The sequence below is a fragment of the Gymnoscopelus microlampas genome, assembly GCF_963454915.1.
Source record: "Gymnoscopelus microlampas genome assembly, chromosome: 17".
Lineage (NCBI taxonomy): Eukaryota > Metazoa > Chordata > Actinopteri > Myctophiformes > Myctophidae > Gymnoscopelus > Gymnoscopelus microlampas.
In genome coordinates this window covers 6,784,729-6,801,744 of record NC_139954.1, presented here as the reverse complement: position 1 = coordinate 6,801,744, position 17,016 = coordinate 6,784,729, and the positions used below count along the sequence as shown (strand labels likewise).

At 41.7% G+C, this 17,016-nt stretch overlaps 1 protein-coding gene across 2 annotated transcripts in view; it reads left to right on the top strand.

Annotated features, from left to right (window-relative positions):
- The window catches only part of ranbp2 (RAN binding protein 2), a 46,469-nt gene that overhangs the window by 2,570 nt on the left and 26,883 nt on the right, over positions 1-17,016 (top strand). For both annotated transcript variants that reach the window (XM_084083893.1, XM_084083892.1), the window contains exons 2-10: positions 904-971; positions 1,724-1,835; positions 4,005-4,157; positions 5,188-5,418; positions 6,156-6,635; positions 7,932-8,091; positions 8,476-8,657; positions 14,772-14,959; positions 15,900-16,023. In XM_084083893.1, coding sequence (XP_083940019.1) covers positions 904-971; positions 1,724-1,835; positions 4,005-4,157; positions 5,188-5,418; positions 6,156-6,635; positions 7,932-8,091; positions 8,476-8,657; positions 14,772-14,959; positions 15,900-16,023 — 1,698 coding nt within the window. The remainder of the gene's footprint in view (positions 1-903; positions 972-1,723; positions 1,836-4,004; positions 4,158-5,187; positions 5,419-6,155; positions 6,636-7,931; positions 8,092-8,475; positions 8,658-14,771; positions 14,960-15,899; positions 16,024-17,016) is intronic.

Sequence of the window (17,016 nt, the reverse complement as noted above, 5' to 3'; positions counted from 1 at the left end):
GTATATGTATATATGTGGTGCTGTGGCAACAACTCAGTATTTAGAATTTAACACAAAGCTGCCAACAAGGCACATGGACATGTAAGAATCCCACTTTATATGAAGTGTCACTTAATAATTATAGAAATTACACACAAACTGGACATAAATATTAGTTTGCTACCCTACCAAGAGGGTAGAGTAGGCCTACGGCTACCTATCTGTCTTTAAACCAATCTGCTATTTGACCGACACAGTAGCAACACAGATACTGTTTACTTATATTCTTAAAGTGTAATTTGTATTTAAATTAAACTACTGTATAGTCTTAATTGTGTTGTAACACACCGGTAACCCAACAAGAAACATTAGGATTAATACCAATCTGTATTAGACAATACTTCAACAGCACTTGTATTAGACAATTAGCCTAATATAAAGTAGATTATCATAGTAAACACAACAATTAAACCGAAAGTAAGTATTGCATAATGTAAGGGTACTTATTTCATGGCTAACCTTTGGTTTTTACAAGCTAAGCTACATACAGTAGGCTACATTAACCTGACACCTGAAATCAAGTTAACAGGGAGGAGATAGAAACCAAACCAATATCTCCAGCTTAAATCATTTTGCGATCGCCGGAGGACAGGTTAATACTGTTAATAATCTCCTTTCTATGCCGGTGGTATAATAATAATATAAGAATACACTTTATTTGTATAGCATCAAAAACATGATCAATTAGTATGAACAATTGAACTCCTTTCATTTATTTTTAAAAAGTTTAAAAAAATAACTGTTTCTTAATTATTTGATTAACCTACTTGAGCAAAGTCAGTTAAAGTCCCGCCATATTCTGTACTGTAGACACCTGTCATTATCAATGATATTATTGTGATCAATGATATTATTTCTCCACAGAAACCAATTAAAGGATTCTTATTTGCTAAACTGTACTTTGAAGCAAAGGAGTATGACCTGGCAAAAAGGTAAGCTCAAACACATCAGTGTCATTGTTGATACTCATGATGTAATATGTTGAAATCTTTTCTTCCCAAACAGAAGACCTTTAATAGGCTCTACAGCTTGTCTAGTCATATACAGCTTGCCTTGTTATATGACTAGACGAGGCAGTTCAGGTGATCTGGTAACACTTAAACCAAGAACAAATCTTCTATCTATAGAGCTGTAATAGGATGGAACTCATTGCCTAAGTGCATGATTAATACAAACAGAATTAAGAAAAAGCCGATAGAACACCTTATGCAAACAAGCCTGTACTAATCCCCAGACGCACAACGTTTAATGTGTTATAAGTGATTCGGTTTTAGTTTTAATTTTACTACATTATTGAACCTTTTATTTTCTATTTTAATTTAGATTATAATGATTGTAAAGTTGATGTAATGAATGTTTCTGTTAAAATGTTTGTCTGTGTCGGACCCCAGGAAGACTAGCTTTTGTCATGGCAAAAGCAAATGGGGATCCTAATAAACAATATACAGCAGCCATATTGGAAACAAATTGGGCCTCTTCCTTACATTTAGTGTAGTGCAGTGGTTCTCAAACTTTATCATTTCAAGGACCCCCATAACTCTGAGAGTATACAAATGGTATAATTGGTAAGACCTGTGAAGGAAGTAAGGAAGAGGCCCAATTTCGTTCTGATATTGCTGCTGTACATAGAGCCCATTGAGCGACCTCATGGTGGAAATAATGCTCTGTGTCGTGCTCTTTACAGACATGTATCGGAATACCTTAAGGTCCAGGAGAGGGATCCCAAAGCACACAAGTTCCTTGGCCAGCTATTTGAGAAGGAAGGAGAACTCAACAAGGCAATTGGCTGTTACAAGGTATGAAGTAAAGCTCTGCGCGGGACAGGTGTCTTAATCCTCCTGACCATTAACCTCTGGCTGTGGATTCAGCCCGTACTATCTGCAGTTTATTTTTGACTGCCTACCCACCCACTCGCCCGCTTCTACCTGCAGCCAATTTTAAGTACTGCCTGCTGGGTCTGCAACTATCAATTATTTTCTTAGCGAAAGATACATTCAATAATCAAGAAATGTGTTAATGTCTTTAATACAGGGGTTTTCAACAGGGGGTCCGGGACCCCTAGGTGGTCCTCAGAGTTACTACAGGGGGTCCCCCACATCTTTGTGTGATATGATGAAAAATATTTTACATTAACCACTTGAACCCTAGTATCCCTTTTCTGAGGAGAACTTTAGCCAAAAATAGCAGATCTACAAGCTCACAATGCCTCGCGCTGCAAGGCGTTGTGAGCTTGTAGATCGGCTATTTTTGGCAAAGAGTTATAGGTGTGTAGAGGGAAAAAAGAGCAGCAAAAGTTTATCTGAAACACAATTGTATACATCATCTCTCTCTCAGCTAGGGGGTCCTTGGCCTGAAAACGTTGAAGACCCACGCTTTAATATTTAAAAAGGTTTATGCTTTATTTTTTATTTCTTTACCCTTTTTCCACACCAATTTAGTCGTTATGCCAATTGATTCCTCCCCACAAACATTTCTGTGTGTTGTCACCGCTGTTGTATCCTACTGACTCACGTACCAGTGAGGAGCCCCCACCGTGAGGACGTAGAGCTTTCGTCCTAGTCCTACTCCTCCCGACCAACACTCCCTGCTGACAGGTGCCGCCTCAGCCCGTAGGATTACGTACAGTGCAGGCAAATGTCACCCTCCTCCCCGCCCGGCTTCCCTCACCCCGAACACGGGCCAATTGCGTTTTGTATAGACGCTCGACAAAGCCGGATGCACCACGGTGGATTCAAACCCACAACTTCCACATGGTGGGCAGCCACTTTACCACTGCGCCACCCGAGCGCCTAGTAAGCGTTATTTTACACTTTGTTGCACAACGGTGTTGTTGTGAAAAAAAATTGCTGATTGCGCGTTGTGAGCTTGTAGATCAGCCAATTTCATAACTTTTCTAAATTGAAAATGGTCTATAATGACATGCCCAAAATAGGGATCGATTACTGGAGGGGGTGTTAGACTTTCAGCACCATGGATTGGACAGAGACACAGTTTGCTGATCAATAGCTATTAATAGATACTTAACTGTCTGTAATAGAAACTGTCAACAGTAATAGTAACTGTCAACAGTTATCAGTTGACAGTTTCACGCAGACAGCCCAGACTGCCAAGTCAGAAACATACTCCATTTCTCTTGAGACACCTCAGTAAAACTATACAGTGTGCACATCGAAAATCAAGACGTCGGAAATGTCTCTGATGCATGTTAGTACTAAAGGACACATAAACAACTCACTATTGTTGCATCCAGGGGACGCACAATGTGTTACCTCAAAACAATGATCTAATGGAGAATCACCTTTTTTGTTTTACCGTCCCGACTCCTCACATCTGCAAGATCTGAACTGAGTCTGAACTGATAAACAAGTTGTTATTCGCAAACTCTATCCTCTTCTCTTCAAAACAATGTTTATCAGTTTCACACCCACATGCTCTGTAATTTGTGCTGTGTGTGAGATGGAGAGAGAGAGAGATAGAAAGAGAGAGGGGCTTGATGTCAGTGTGTGTGTGTGTGTGTGTGTGTGTGTGTGTGTGTGTGTGTGTGTGAGAGTAAAAATCAATTTGTATTATTTTAATTGACTAATCGATTATTCAGTTAATTGTTACCGTTTTAGTTTTTTACAATCTACGCTATGCTGCATTTTGAGTGCTTTGGGTTAATGGTTCAATCATTTATTGTCCTTTCAATAGTTAGGAAGGTGTCAAATCTTGTAATGCTTGGTGCTATTATGTTACTGTACTATTTTATGTTCCAGCTGTCTTCAATACCTGACAATTTAGGTGTGTGTGTGTGGTGGCTCGGACTGGAACTAGGGTTAGGATTTTAACGATAAAAAAGCGATCATATAATTTTGGCCTTCATTATAATTTTTACTAATTCTAATTCATTCCTCAATGTTGGAACTAAACTGAATGTGATTCTGGATGTTCTTACCGACTGTCTCTCTGTCTCCCTGTGTGTCCAGCGGTCGGTGGACTTGAACCCAGCCCAGAAGGACCTGGTTCTGAAGGTGGCAGAGTTGCTGTGCAGTAATGAGCAATGTGACAGCAGGGCAGAGTACTGGGTGGAGAAGGCTGGCAAGCTTCTGCCTGGCAACCCAGCCGTCTTCAACCTGAAGGTCAGTCTGTTCTCAACTGACTGTCACCACCCGAATGCAGATTATACTTTGTTGACCGTGGCTCACGTGCTGTTAGGTTTAGGAAAACACACTACACACACACACACACACACACACACACACACACACACACACACACACACACACACACACACACACACACACACACACACACACACACACACACACACACACACACACACACACCTGCTACTTTTACATGTGCATATGTTTCAAGAGACAGCTGTATGTTTCAAGGGACAGCTGTCTGGCTCTCCAACAGGCTCCATGCCTCCCACTGTCTCTTGTTAGGCATCTCAAACAGTTCATTCCTCTAACAAGTATTGTATTGACTATTGATTAATCATGTGCAAACAAATGCATGCACGTCTCTGCTGTCGGGCAGAAACAAGCTAGCAAAATATTTAACTTTTTCAGGAAATGAAAAAAAAAAACAACAACATGTTTTTAGAACAACACAAAGCTGCCTCATCAAAGTTGGTACGGCAACTTTATACATTGTCAGATACTTGAATGTGTCCTCATTTTATCATCACTTTACCCAAATACAGCTCAAGTGGCGTTGGGACGTTTTTGACCATTAATGTGGAGATTGTAATCGTCATTTTAATCAATGATGGACGAAACGACTGTCTTGTTGGAGTTACGTGGTTTGAATGACAGTTTGAGGATCCAATGAAGTTAGGAGCTTTAGTCAGAGGCGCCTTTTAATACTTATCATTGGTTCAATATTTGTATCAATATCAATAGCAATGATTTATTTAAAAAATGGAGATGGCTGGTTTCTGCCCGACAGTGACGATATGCATGTACAAATGGAACCAAATGGACCCGCATTCGTACACTCAGTTACATAAACACAGATTATTCCAGTGCAGATTGTGGTCCCAGAGAATAAACAAAAGTATCAAATGGGACTAGTCATGAATTAGTAAGGCCCGATGCATGTCAAACTGGTGATCTTTGAAATGAAAAAGGTTGAGAATCACTGTCCCATTCTGCGTTTCAGGAGAAGCTGTTGAGCCGTCAGGGCCAGCAGGGCTGGAACTGTCTGTTTGACCTGCTGCAGGCTGAGCTGGCAGCTCGACCGTCAGACACCCATGTCAACGTCAAGCTGGTGCAGCTGTACTGCCAGGACGGACGGCTGGACGAGGCCGTCAAGCATTGTCTGGCTGTGGAGAAGAGAGGCCTCCTGCGTCACAGCCTGGACTGGTACACCGTGGTGCAGGCCACCCTGCAGGTCAGGTTCTGGGCTGTAACAATGTGTCCCTAATGCAGTGGTTTCCCAAACAATGGGTTAGGACCCATTTGTTTGTGTCGCGAGTAAAAATCCCCCTTTTAATTATAATGTCATTTTTTTTAAGCCGAGCTACGAGCTTGTAGATCTGCTATTTTCGAAAAATCATGAAAATGTGTGCAAATCTTTGAACACTATATTATATTATAGTATAGTATATTCTTTTAAAGCGAACATTTTGAACTCAAATCTTTGCTTCTGGGGGTCTCTGGAACAAAATATTTTGAGATGAGGATTGACGGCCAAATACATATCATTTTGGGGGTCCTTGACATGAAAAAGTTTGAGCACCACTAATATAGAAACATACGTTTTTCAGAATACTGTTTAGAAGACATTTGTAGAATCGGCTTCAGGTCTTAATGGGTTATTCCAATGGTAGAGTGAACTTGAACACAGCTTCTGAACGATTCTTTAGCCAATCGTCACAAGCCACACAATCTAGTGTCCGAATCCCAACATTCGGACACTAAGATGTCTTTTTTCCCCCGAAAAACTAATCGGGAGAAAATCTACTTTGCTATCGGTCTTTCTCTGTTCCAGCAACACGCTCTCCCGCGATCTAGCACCAGTAAACATGGGAACGTTCACGAGATCCGACCGTCAGGAGACCATGTTTGTACCATTCCCAGAATAATTGAAAACCTTTGCTGACTTGTTTGTTGCTGTGTTGTTTTCAGGAGTACTTGGCCCAACCCAGTGTGGCCAACAATGACAAGATGTCCCGCCGTCACCAGAGGGAGCTGCTATTGGCTCACTGCAACCTACTGAGACTCACACTGTCTGGGAGAGGACTGCAGGCCAGCCTGGACGCCCTCAGAAGTTTTGACCAGGCCATGCAGGCCCTGAGCAGCACGGCAGGCAGCCAGTCAGACGAGCTGTCCGAGGTGTTTGTGGAGATGAAGGGCCATCTGTACCTGCACACGGCCACCTTGCTGCTGAAGATGGCCCAGGAGAGGGAACAGCAGTGGAGGGCCGTGGTAGACCTGGCCGCTCTGTGCTACCTGCTGGCCTACCAGGCACCCAGACCCAAGCCTAAAGTCAGCAAAGGGGACCAGACGGCTTACCAGCTTGTGGAACTCCTGGCCAGCGACAGACAGAGCCAGGCGGGCCACATGTTGTTCAACCTCACCACGGACATACACACCCTGGTCAAAGAGGTCAGTGTCTACACACACACACACACACACACACACACACACACACACACACACACACACACACAGACACACAGCTGTCGGGTAGAACAACTGTCAACACACTGTCCCATGTGTGGATGTTTGCCGTTTTGATGTTGGCATTAGAGCTGCAACTATTTGTTATTTTATTAGAGATTATTCTATTGATTACCTTTTCAATTAATCAAATAATAAGGGTGTTTTGCAAAAAAAAGTAATTGATTGTTTTTGGATAACTGACTAATTGGCTATCCATTTTTAATACTTCATCATACAAAGTGTACGCATGAAACTAGCGTACATGTCTTAATATAAAATAACATACAGGTGCTGCAACAGTTCTTCAGGCTAATTCATTAAATCGGTTATGAAAAATCATCAATTGGAATGTTTTTCCACTACGTAGCTTAATTCATTGAAAATCGATTCTTCGATTAAGCAAAAAAGATATTCATACTCGATTTACAGCTCTATATGAAACCTTAGTATCAACTTTATCGTCCATGAATACGAGAGCACTTAAGTCTTATCACCCAACAAAGTACATTCTATTCTCATGTACTACTGAAATGTTATCTGTGTGTGACCTAAAAATATAATTAAGAGCACCTCTGCGACTGCCAATAATTGCTGTGGTGGTGACCAAAGCGGCACGCCGAGTGAACCGAAACAAGCGCTCCCTGCCATCCAACTTGCATTCCCCTCTGAGGCTGAGCTCCCACTGCCATTGGTCTCTTGGTGCTAATAGCGTTAGCGTGTAGAATGTTTACTCGTTGACACAACGGAGCAGAGTGTTGCTTAGAGCTGCTGCTTTCTGACACTCACAGTGTGCGATGTCACTGCGTGTCAGAAAGTACTTTATTTATTGCATAACGTTCAGGACATTGCATAACATCCCAGTGGTGGTCTACCAGTGTTTTTAAGGCTACTGTCACCATTTTATGTTAACCACACTGTTATATTGTTGTTCTATTCATTATTTGACCAATTAACGTGTTGAGTCAAGTGGTCAGATGGGTGCATTTTCAGAGCATGTTTACTTGTGTTCCTATTTATCGTTATCACAATGAAAACTTATTTTTCAAAGTTGCAAAGAAGAAATACTGTCAGTTTTTTTCCTCTTAAATTTTTATTATCAATACAAGCTTAGTGTTTCGCCAATTAGTTGGGGGCTCATTGACAACATCCTCACGGCTCACTAGTGGTGGTGGGCCGTGAGGCCTGGTGTAGTATAATTCCACCAGTAAAAAGTGTGTGTGTGTGTGTGTGTGTGTTCAGGTGGTGGAGGCGTTTGGGAACCGCAGCGGGCAGGGGTCTCTCTTTGAGCTTCTGTTTGGACCCCAGGCGCCGACGGGAACCTCCTTCATCGCCAACGACGACATCCGCTCCCTCAACAGCCAGTCCCCAGAGCCCCCCCAACTGGCCAAGTGGGACAGCGGTACGAGTCCCTCTCAGGGCTTTATACTAGTGTCTTTTCTGTTTTCTCTCTATATCAAATCTCTTCGCAGATATAACAGCCGAGCAACAAGCTCTGACAACGCCACTCGCAACCCCAGAATACAGATGCTGGGGTTTAACTGGTTAACTTCAACCCTATGTTGATGTATGTAATTATAGATGTGCTTGTTTTTCTAAAATAGTTGATCTTTGTGAGCTTGTAGATCAGCTATTTTTGAAAACATTTTGGGCATTGATTGATTGATTGAATACTTTATTAGTCAGAAATGCAGTCAGCATGTGGTACAGTCAGATATAAAAGTCAGGCTAAAAGGATGACACTAAAAACGTCCTGGGGACCTGTTGACGTTCTCTACTACTGTAGGTTGCATTATGCTCCATGGAGGGGACCTGCAGCATCTGAGCTGGCTGGCTCTACAGTGGGCCATTCAGGACCAGAGAGCGTCCCTACGAGACTGGCTGAAGCAGCTGTTCCCCAGGCTCTCGCTGGAGACGTCCAAGCTGGACACCAACGCGCCAGAGTCCATCTGTCTGCTGGACCTGGAGGTATGTATAACTGCTCCTAAACTGTATTTCTCTGAGGCAGAATAGACCACGCTCCAACTGATGTTCACGAGGGCTTTTTATTTTAACCCCAATGTAGACAACGTGAAAAACTGTAAATGAAATGACATAAAACAAATACAATTTTTAACCACAATGAATTAAACATGAATTATTAATGTCCTTGTTGACAGTCATGCCGTCTTCTTTTTAAATGTCCATGAAATGTCCACATAACACATGAAATGTCCATTTTAGTTGCATAAACACACACAACAAAACAACAATAACAATGACTGAACAGACCAACACAATAAACAATGACATACCGTGTGCGCCTTCTGCCCAGATATGCTCAGGAGTGTTAGTACTTTTTATCATTTTATACCATTTTATATATTTTCTTCTTGGCGTACACAGAGCTCCTCACAGCTCTGAAACCCTGTTTGTTCTGATTACCAGCACCTAAGCTCACGCAGGTGAACCCAATGCTGCCATGATTGGTGTCACGTGATATCTGCTACAGCAGGCCACAATGCAGAGAACAGTGGAAGGCACTATATCACCATACTCCATGCACATACAATACAGTATATTACCCCAAATAAACAATATTCACTTTTCATATTTTCAGAAAAATAATAAACCCAATACCACAAAATTCAACCACTCTGGAACAGCTACACTGCCCCCAAATTACACTCAATTTATTACTGCTTAATGACCTCTTATGCTGTATAAATCTGTAATTTTCCTATCTAAATGAACAAAACATTTCACATTCTTTATAGTTTGAATTGACCTTCAACCAACCCACATTTATGCACTCATTTTTGTATTATATCACAGGTTTTGTATTGGAATTGGACTTAAATTTGTGTCAGACCTTTCTTTCCTAAGTGACCCTGCCCCCTTGGACCTTCATCTTCACTTGTTTCTTTCCTCTTCTCCTTTTTCTTTTTGTTCCTGACAGTCCGGTATTTTCTGTCAGAGCTGTGGAAACATCAGAACGGTTTACCACGTTCTTCTCCTGTCCCACTTCAGTGGAGTTCTTGGATGCTGAGCTTTCCATTCTTCTCAGCTTCTTTCTGGGTTTTGTTTCCTCTTCCAGGAGTGGTATGGAGCTCTCTGTGCCATGCTCAAGCTTCACTGTGGCCATAACTGTACATGGCTTCTTCAATGCGACATCCTTTGAGCTTGCACGTGTTATGCACCCCACAACACTCCAGCCTAGGTCAGTTCTGACTGCATAAGGCTCATAATCTTCACCTGCTATAACTTGTTTTGGCTTCAGAGCTCTTGCACAGTCATAGCCGATAAGAAGACCAACAGGACAGTCCAACAAGTCAGGCATTTCTTCTGCTATGCCGTGAAGGTGAGTCCAGAGTTTTGCAGTTTTCCGAGTGGGAATACTGTTCTGCTCTAGCGGTATGTACTCCCGTGTGTACGCAGGTGGCAAATCAATGTTTTCTTGTGAGAAGTAACCTCTTATCCTCAGACCAGTCACTCTTTGGCATTTGACGACTGAACCTCTGTCGGTCAGTGTTGACAGTTTCAGTTTGACTGGCTGTGCATCTGCTTGAATCTTTTCTGCAGTTTCTAAATCAATGAAGGTGTTGCTGCTTTGTGTGTCCAGCAGCGCATACACCAAGGTTTCAGGGCAGGTGCCATCGGCCGATGACAGCCACACAGGAACAGTCATTGATGTGCGGTTACCATTGTCCCCAGTCACGCTGCATGAGACAGTTGAAGCTGTTGCCTCTAGCTCTCCAGAAGGCTCTTCGACTTGATTTTCCTCATGAAGTGGAGATGGATGGTTCCCCCTGCAAAGGTTGCAAGTGGCCCGGTTCCTGCAGTTTTTGGAGATATGGCCTACTCTGAGGCATCCAAAGCACATCTTATTCTCCATGACACACTTTTTCTTTTCCTCAAGTGACAAAGCTGCAAATGTTTCACATTTATAAATGAAGTGATTCTGCTGACAACATGTACATATTATTTGCCTTTTGTTTGCAGAATGGCTATTTTCTGAATCAGCAGTGTTTTGGGAGGTTTCAGACACCTCTGTAGTTGTCGCTAAGACCCTCGCTCTAGAATGCTTTGGTTCCCTCACAGATTTTTCATCCTCATTTCTCAATGCATGAAGGGAGGTAATAGGGTTGCACGCTGCACGTGCTTCACTTGCCACAAAGTTAGCAAATTCTTTAAACCCTGGGTATGGCTTTCTCTCATACAAACCATCAGTGACTTGTCGGTTCCAGCGGGTAGTGACAAAGTCTGGAAGTTTTTGTAGCAATCTTTGATTTTGTTCACAATCGTTCAAGACATTTAGCCCCTCCACATAGGGCATGGCATTGTTGCATGAGATCAGGAAATCACTGAACTCCCTTAATTTAAGTGAATCCCTTGGTCCAATCTTTGGCCAGCTGTTGAGCTTTTCCCTGAAGGCTCTTTGCACCATGAACGGGTGTCCATAGCGCTCGTTCAGGGCGTCCCATGCCTGCACATATGCCTGATCGTCACTTCTATAGAATGTGCCTTCTAACACACTTAGTGCTTCCCCACTAATGTATCTTTTTAAATAGTACAGCCTGTGTGCTGAATTTTTACAGCTCGTTTCAATTAGGGCTTTGAAACATGTGCTCCATTCAATGAATTTTAAAGGATCTCCTGTAAATATGAATGGCTCTGGTGCTGGAAGTTTATTCAGCATCAGGGACTCTTGTAACGCTTGAACTAGTGAGACTTCATGTATTGTGAGCTCTTGCTTGTTTTCAGTGGAAGGAAGGATTGGAGTGCTACTCCGTTGGATAACAGGCTGACTTGGAAGCTGGATATTTGCTGGTTCCATGTCCCTTATTTTGCTATTCAGCTTCAATTCCTCTTCAACATAGGCGTTATATTCAGCTTCTACAACTTCCAAGTCTCTTTGTTTTTCCAGTTTGCTCAACTTCCGTTCAGCTGCTATGACTTCAAATGCTCTCTTCAATTTTTCTTCCATATTCCCTTGTTTGGCTTCCAAGTCCCGTTGTGTCTCAAGTTTCCTCAACTCTTCTCTCTGGGCTGAAATGTCTTCTTCATTGTTTATTTCAGCCTTCTTTGAAGCCAATCGCACTGCTGCTCTTACTTTTTCAATTGTTAATGCATCTGAGGCTTGACTTCCTTGCTGGCTGCCCCGTTCTGCTCTTGACACAGTTGAGCCATAAATTGACTTAGCATCTTCTCTTTTGAGTAACTGGAGCGCTGCAGCTTTTGCGGCTGCTGGATCAAACTCTGTTGTGCCAGCCTCTGCTGAACGCCTTTTCAGTAGAGCACTCACTTCAGCAGTTACTGAGACACAGCTATCTATTTTACGCCTGATATCTTGAGTTGGGGTTGTCAGTGCACGTAAAGCCTCATATTCTCCTGTAAGGTCCGACTCCCATTTCGCCAGAGTTTGTAGCCAGTCCTCTAAGTCATCTTTTGAGCACTCCTCTTTGAGTTGCAACCTCAGAAACTGAACCTCTGCCTTAAAATTTAGATACACAGACATAAACTTTCGTGTTCTTTTTTGAATGTTATCATCTAAAAGTGCACGCTGTTTCTCAGTCGGGCGTCTTACACGCTCTGAGTGCCTGACAGTGGCAGGGTCAGGTTTTTGTGGCTCTGGGCCTTGCATTACAGGCTGTTTAAAGTATGAATAAATCTCTGTTATTCGCTCTTGAATTGTTTGTCTCTCTGACTCATCAGTTTCAGTTTCTAACCTTTTCTCTAGTTGTGCCTTCTCTTCTTTTAACGCTGCCATAATTAGCTCTGGGGCAACAACCACACCTTCATCCATATCCCTTTAGTTCAGAGTGGCTTGGCTTAGAAAGGGTAAGTATTATTTAAACATCCCAAAATGTTTAAATATAAAGGAAATGGCTAGTTTTAAATTAGAACGTTTTAACAGTTTTTAAATCACCAAAACTGAATGAACTCAAATGGAATCTTTGGAATAACACTTATGAAATATTTTCAAAATGTCTTAAACTCTTAAATGACTTGGTATTGTTCAGTCTTACAAATGAATATCATTCATCATATTTTTTTCCCCTTCCAACACACACACAATACAGTCTGACCTGAAGCCAAGGATATTTTGACGCTTGTGCACGAGTGAAATTTCTCCTGTAGAGAACTTGCAGACCAAAACGGTACGACGCTGCCTTCTTGTGGCCGACTCGACAACTGCAGCGTCTACTGTTGTTCTTCTGGTCCACCGTTCGTTTATTTAGGTGAAGTTCATGTGCGCGACGTCACACCGACTTGCATACAGGCAGGTTGCTGGTTGATTCGTGTGCGTTGAAAGATTCGTGTGCGTTGAAAGATGGAGTCTCTGGAAGACGTTGCGGCTGCTTTGGCTCCTCTCCCATGTTAGACGCTCCACTCTCCCATGTAGACGCTCCTCTCTCGCTCACATGTGTAGAGTTGTAACGCTGGTGTCCCGATCCTCACCGCTGTCGAGATGAATGGCCGCCGTTCTCAGTCGTCTCCAGCCGGGCGACGCGCTGTTTTCACCGTGGTAGAGTGACTCTTGAGAAACGGCCTTCACTTTGGCAGTGAGTGGCGACGTTTTTCACTATAACTGCTCCTAAACTGTATTTCTCTGAGGCAGAATAGACCACGCTCCAACTGATGTTCACGAGGGCTTTTTATTTTAACCCCAATGTAGACAACGTGAAAAACTGTAAATGAAATGACATAAAACAAATACAATTTTTAACCACAATGAATTAAACATGAATTATTAATGTCCTTGTTGACAGTCATGCCGTCTTCTTTTTAAATGTCCATGAAATGTCCACATAACACATGAAATGTCCATTTTAGTTGCATAAACACACACAACAAAACAACAATAACAATGACTGAACAGACCAACACAATAAACAATGACATACCGTGTGCGCCTTCTGCCCAGATATGCTCAGGAGTGTTAGTACTTTTTATCATTTTATACCATTTTATATATTTTCTTCTTGGCGTACACAGAGCTCCTCACAGCTCTGAAACCCTGTTTGTTCTGATTACCAGCACCTAAGCTCACGCAGGTGAACCCAATGCTGCCATGATTGGTGTCACGTGATATCTGCTACAGCAGGCCACAATGCAGAGAACAGTGGAAGGCACTATATCACCATACTCCATGCACATACAATACAGTATATTACCCCAAATAAACAATATTCACTTTTCATATTTTCAGAAAAATAATAAACCCAATACCACAAAATTCAACCACTCTGGAACAGCTACAGTATGCATGCCCTTGAACAATGTTGGGACACCGCTGTGAATTTAGTTGACCTTTCGTGTGGTTCCAAGTGTCACGAGCGCGCAGGGCAAGATGACACCGGGCAGTGTCACCTCAAGTTCTGAAGTTTAGTAAACACATGCAGACAATATATTACTCTTATTATCGTACTCGTCACATAACCTGACCAGGAGATATGAGTCATAAAAGATACAGAAAGGAACGGGAAGTAAGATGTGAATGAGTACACACAAAAAAACATGTCATGATGTTTACAATGTAGTTAGTTTAGTTGTACTTCAACAACAGTGTCTGTAGGGCTGTCACGATTACACATTTAAGTTGACGATTAATTGTCACTCAAATAATTGTGATTAACGATTTAATTATGTGTTTAGCATTGAATATTGGAACATATGAATACAATAAAAAAGAATGTTTGCCTTTTAGACTTCGTAATAAAAAATTGCACGGGGCAGATATGACAAATGGCTTAAATATACAAAGAAATGATTTAATATGTATTTAAATGTTATAGAAAAATTGCAGAAGTAAGCTTGTAGATCTGCTATTTCTGCTTTTTTAAATATTTGAAAATGTGTGAACATTTTTCAACATGTAGACGATTATGCAAAAATAATTGTGATTATCTCAAATAATTTGCGATTACACGATTATGTAATAATTGTGACAGGCCTAATGACCACTGTGTCAAGTATTTCAATATGGTTTAGCACGTCTAGCCTAAAATCATAACAGACAAATGATACATTCAGATTTGTTGATGAATTTTCCCTTTTGGCCTGCATGTAGAATGAGTCATGTGTTGTGTTGTGGTGCAGGTGTTTGTGTGTGGCGTGGTGTTCTGCAGTCAGAGCCAGCTCTACGAGAAGGCTCGCATCAACAGCGGAGGCCCTCAGCAGCTTTACGAACCGCGCTGCATGCCCCTCCCACTGCTCCGTCTCCTCTCCACCGACAGACAGAGGGAGTGGTGGGAGGCCGTCTACAGCCTCATCCACAAACAGGCTCTGTGAGTCCATCTTCAAATAGCAAAAAAAAACATTTAAGTGTTGCTTTTAACCCATTTAGACCTGGAAAGCCTATACATCGTTATACACTTCAATCCGGTAATGCATTTTAGATGTTGCTATACATATAGCAACATGAATTCTTTCAAAATATCGGCCTCTTGTCTAAACTCTAAATGGCTTAACAAGCTCAAATTATAATGTATTAACTATTATTAAAGGTAGGGTAAGTGAAATGTTTTGGTTAAAACACAAGTTTTTTGTTAAAAGGTAGTTCAGCAACAGGTGTATTTGTGTCTCTCCAGCTCTTAAGTAAACAGAAAATACATTTTTAGCTAATCAACTTCAATTCTTTTAGTGTTCCAATTTAGTCTGCTCATTTGTGTGTCATTACTTCCAATATCACTTGTTTATCCTGTATGAGTTTCTGATTGGTCTCCTGATCTCCTGAGTCTCCTGATTGGACTAAATTGGTATCCAGAACTGAAAGTGAATTTTCTGTTTATTTAAGAGCTGGAGAGACAGGGAGACCCCTGTTACTGAACTAACACTCTATGGCAATGATTACTATCAGAATATAGAGCTATTCATCATTTAAAAAGAAAAAACATGTACTCTACCTTAAGTTCACAACGGTGATTTGCAGGCCTGTCACACCGATTTGCAGAGTGCTGGTCAGCTGACTGTGGGCCCACTTCCCAGTGCACTGGGTACTCAGAAAAACACACAATTCAATTCATATGGACAAGCCTTGTCAGACAATAGGGATGGAGAGCTTATACAAGCCCTTTATTTATTTAACCTACAAGTATTGCATTTATTTGGGTCCCTCCCTGACCATCTTGACATACTGTGTATACCCAACTGGGCTATGAGGTACAAAAGGTAGAGAGCCCCTGTTTTAAAGTGCATTCTGTGTGCTTGTGTGGTGTGGTCCTTCAGACCCGGCATGTCCGCCAAGCTACGGATGATCGTACAGCATGGACTGAGCACCCTAAGAGCTGGAGAGAAGCATGGCCTGCAACCATCGCTGGCCATCCACTGGGCACAGCATCTCAGCCAGACGGTACAGACACACACACACACACACACACACACACACACACACACACACACACACACACACACACACAGTTTGAATTACTATACCTCAACATTTTTGGACAGTGATTTAATGAACGCCATTTTTAACTGTAAGCCTAAGCCAAAAAATTGCAGATCTACAAGCTCACAACGTGTTGCACTGCGACACGTTGTGAGCTCATAGAGCAGCTATTTTTCGGTGCACGACACTGGCACGCAACTAAGTATAAATCATGTTTAACTTTATTTCCAACCCCTAAATCTAACTTCTAAATGTCTAATCTCAAACCCAACTAATTGTAAACCTCCCCAAATCTTTTTCAACCATAAACAGACTTTATATATATATATATATATATATATATATATATATATATATATATATATATATATATATATGCCTATTTAGCAAAAATAAGGACCACAAGATAAGAAATGAGCAAAGTAAATACAGAATATCGAGATACAATTTAAAATTAATAATACAACCCCAATCTAAACACAAATTAAAACAAACAGAATAACGTAAATAGAATAATAATAATCAACAATTACAGCCTTTTTAAAGCAATGACTGTAAAAGTTATGTAAAGTTGCATGAATGAAGGACTCTTCTAAAGTGCTGTCCCATTCATTTTATACCATTTGGAGCCCTTCCTGCCTCTCACCCTCAAGCACTTAACCAGCTGCCATCACTTAAGTCAGTGAGGGCGCAGGGCGTTCGGGCTTAGGGCTGACATTGGAATCGGGCCATAAGCTTGACCAGCCAGTGTGTCTGAAATGCCCTTCCACCTGCCCCTCTCTGTCACACTCTTCACAAACTGCTAAATATGATAGGGGGCTAGGTGTCTTAAATAATGTCCAAGATAAATATAACTAAAATATCCGTGCAGTCAGTGGTCTTGTTTGCCCAGTGGAATGATAAGCAAGCAGCTCAAATGTGAAAGTGTGACTCCCATGGACTGTCCATGTGTGT